Source organism: Dipodomys ordii, unplaced genomic scaffold (genome assembly GCF_000151885.1).
Source record: "Dipodomys ordii isolate 6190 unplaced genomic scaffold, Dord_2.0 Scaffold121, whole genome shotgun sequence".
NCBI lineage: Eukaryota > Metazoa > Chordata > Mammalia > Rodentia > Heteromyidae > Dipodomys > Dipodomys ordii.
Window position 1 is genome coordinate 1505671 of NW_012267337.1, and position 3544 is coordinate 1509214.

A 3544-nucleotide genomic window follows, 5' to 3' on the forward strand; every position below is an offset into this window, starting at 1 on the left:
GAGGCTGGGAAGGGATGTGAAGGGTAAACAAAGGAGGAGGCTGCAATGCTTGGTAAGAAATGTATGCATTATCCTGCCAATGTAATTGTAACCCCCTGTACAGTATGTTCACAAAATTAAATTAAATTAAAAAAAATTTGGTACAGTGTGTGGCACATACATGAAAAGATCAGTTTATCTTGAAGAGAAACTAACAAATAAATGAGCTTATTAACTAGGTTCAATGTTTATGAAACTAGTGACTACTTAATAATTAACTTTTATTACTTTTAGTCGCCTAAAAAAAGTGACACGGTTTACCTCATGTCATCCTTAGCACTAGACGCCAATCCGGTCCGGAGACTAGCCCCAACCCGCGAAAGGCCCTGTCCACGCCTATGGATAACGTCATGACATCCTAGCAAGTCCCGCCCACATACCATTTCCGCTTCACTAATATCTACATATTGGTTGCTTATTGGCTACTAGCACATACTCGCTTTTCTCATTGGCTACCATCCGGAAAGTTCCGCGGAGAATGGTTCCCGCGATGTTAGGTTCAGAGTCACTGGTACTTCCACTTCCGCTTCCTGTTTGAGTCGGAAGCCATGGCGGCCGCTCGGGACCTAAGGTTCCTGTTATCGGGCAGGTGGTGCCGTACCCTTCGACTAGCTCCCCAATCCCGGGTAAATGCATACTTCTGTTATGGGACAGTCCCCTTTCTGTTAACAAGCTCTTGCAACTTTCCTTTTTGCCTTGCAATCAGCATTTCTTTCCCGGCCTCAGGCTCTCGCCGTCCTGGCACCTGGAGTGACCCAGATAGATAACAAGTCTGATTTTCTGGGGAAGAAGCCCCATCGTAAACATCCTGGCATCCTGCGCCTTCCGCACCTGCGGCTGCCACAGACACTGGCTAACGCCGCGCAGCTGCAGCTGCTTGGTGAGTTACTGCGAGCCAGCGAGTTCAGAAAGGAAACAAAACAAGGTCCTTACGCGGTTATTCAGCTTTTTATCTTTGGCCCGTAGAGAACCCAATGCCTAATATGGAGAAGCGGGTGCAAGCACTGACTAATTATCTCTGGAGCCGACAGTTGCCTGTAGAACCAGAGGAGTTACAAAAAAGAGCTATGGATCTTGAGAAAAAATTCCTGGAAAATTCAGGTAGGATTTAAGAACAACTAAGGAAAAGGCCAGATCCAAATATCCGTAGGAAACAAAGAACAAGGAGTAATTTCAGTCTCCTGAGTGGACTCTGCAGTTTGTTATTTGACAATCATGTTTTATCTTCTTAGTTTTTGTTTTTGTTTTTCCAGGAAGGCTTCTAAACTAGGACCTTATGTGTTTTTATTAGATGAAATAAAAGTTCCTGGATGGATCCCTGTCCAGTTCTGAGTTTTCCTGTTCTCTTAAGGATAGAAAAATGAGTGTAATTTATCTATTTATTTTCACAACTGGAAGTTCCTCCATGTGATAGACTACTTTTTTTTAAATTCATTTGTATACCCTGCCCCACTCCTAGTACCTGCCTCAGAGTAGGCTTTCAGTAGATTATTGCCAAACAGCATAGAGCCCAACACAATCATCAGACAGATTTTCAAGCTCTTTCTTCCCCATGGTAACATCTTAAGTCAAATTCTTAGTTTCAGGGAAGTGAGGAAATCTACAAAATAGTTATTTTCAATCTTACAACTTTAATATAAAACTTGTGGGACAGGGTTGATTAAGTTAAACTACTGTTAGAAGCGAGATACTGATATACTCTAGTTGTGGTGGTTGTTTTTTTGTTTCGTTTTTCTTGTGGTAATGGTGTTTGTGTTTGAACTTGAGCCTTTTTTGCTTGCTAGGCAGATGCTCTACTGCTTGAGTTCCAATCTTTTTTGCCCTGATTATTTTTGAGACCGGGCCTTACTTTTTGCCCAGGTCAGCCTAGACTTCAATCCTATTTTACACTTCCCACTGCAACCTTGATGACAGGCATGTGCTACCACCCCCCACTTTTCCTGTTGAGATGGGAATCTCATAAACTATTTTGCCCAGGGTAGCCAGAAACTACAGTCCTCCCATTCTCTACCATGATTACAGACATGGGCCTCCAGCACCCAGCCTATTATAGTACTGTCACCAAAAGTTTTTCTTTAGATCTGGCTTCTCTCTTGATCTATGAAACTTTCCTTAGGTAGCAATGGGGGAGATTGTATAAGCAATACCTTCAGTTATTGGAACCAATCCCTCTTCTCCCTAGGTTCTCACTTCCAGTCCTTGTTCTCACCCCAGACTCATTTCAGACAGAGGAGAAACTTCGTGAAGCAGTACTACATGTCCTGCGCAAAACTACCTACCACTGGCAAAATATAAGGTAAGGTAAGCTAGAAAAAGTGAAAAAGAAACATTGAATTTAGGAGGTAGGGAGAATGATAAGAGGGGGTGAGATTGGTTGTAATACAATATAAACCGGTAGAGCTGTAACAATATAACTTCCCTGTGTGTAACTGAATATAAGACAAAAAGAAAAGAAACATTGAATTTGAGACAGAGAGTTGGGAATATATTAGTTTGGTATTCTAGAAAGCTAGAACCTAGACCCTTTTATGTTGGAGAGTGAGAGGGCTGAGTTGAAAGAGCACTTTCCAAAAGTATTGTTCTCTGTAAGCTTAGAAAGTAACTATGAGATTAAGATTGTTAGTCAGCAGGTGTGATTTTCATGGCAGCTACAATGAAGAACTGAGCCTAATATATATGGCAGCAAGACTGGACGGTGGCTTTGCAGCAGTCTCCAGGGCATTCCATGAGGTAAAAGTCTCAAACTTCTTCCTGAGCATGTGTGTACTATGTGTGTTGAATTCAGGGCCTGGGCACTGTCCCTTAGCTTTGTCCGCTCAAGGCTAGTACCCTACTAACTGAGCCACACCTCTCTTATCCATTAGTCTCCTTGATAAGAATTCATGTGGTATATATATTGTTTTAAAAGGTTCCCTTTTCTTCTAAAAGGATTCTATGACCCCCCAAAAAAGGCTTAGAATCACCGTTTTAGAACCTTCCTACATGAAAAATATTGAATCTCAAAATTCATTCATATCTCTTCTCTGTTATCATCCCCCTAATTCATACTTAGCAAATTTCTGTCTCTGTCTTCTGTGGGCTGTTACATGTTTCTTCAGATCCATTCTCGAATTCCAGAGTTCAAACCACAAACTTTGATGGACTTTGGATCTGGTACCGGTTCTGTTACCTGGTGAGTAATTTTCCTCAGCATATTTTTGTCAAATTCATCTTTCTATCATTTCAGTATCAAGAAAACCAGAGGTAGAATAGGAAAGTTGGACCTACAGTGTTTCTTCCCTCAGAGTAGGCAAGGATTGGGGTCAGAATTTAAATGTCAACAATGGAATAGAATTGAAAACCCAGAAATGAACCTACAGACCTATAGCCATCTAATCTTCGATAAGGGAGCTAAAAAAATAGAATGGACAAAAGACAGCCTCTTCAGTACATGGTGCTGGCAAAATTGGTTAACTACTTGTAGAAAACTAAAGCTAGATCCTTATATATCACCCTGCACCAGAAT

General features: G+C 41.4%; 1 protein-coding gene across 2 annotated transcripts in view; it reads left to right on the forward strand.

Moving 5' to 3' along the window:
- Nucleotides 1-583: 583 nt before the first annotated feature.
- Nucleotides 584-3544, forward strand: part of Mettl17 (methyltransferase like 17) — an 8622-nt gene continuing 5661 nt past the window's right edge. Inside the window, exons 1-6 of one of the 2 annotated variants that reach the window (XM_013029702.1) lie at nucleotides 584-665; nucleotides 766-919; nucleotides 985-1140; nucleotides 2254-2335; nucleotides 2688-2769; nucleotides 3138-3211. In XM_013029702.1, coding sequence (XP_012885156.1) covers nucleotides 588-665; nucleotides 766-919; nucleotides 985-1140; nucleotides 2254-2335; nucleotides 2688-2769; nucleotides 3138-3211 — 626 coding nt within the window. In that variant the 5' untranslated portion in view covers nucleotides 584-587. The remainder of the gene's footprint in view (nucleotides 666-765; nucleotides 920-984; nucleotides 1141-2253; nucleotides 2336-2687; nucleotides 2770-3137; nucleotides 3212-3544) is intronic. The other variant, XM_013029703.1, reaches the window with a different exon arrangement.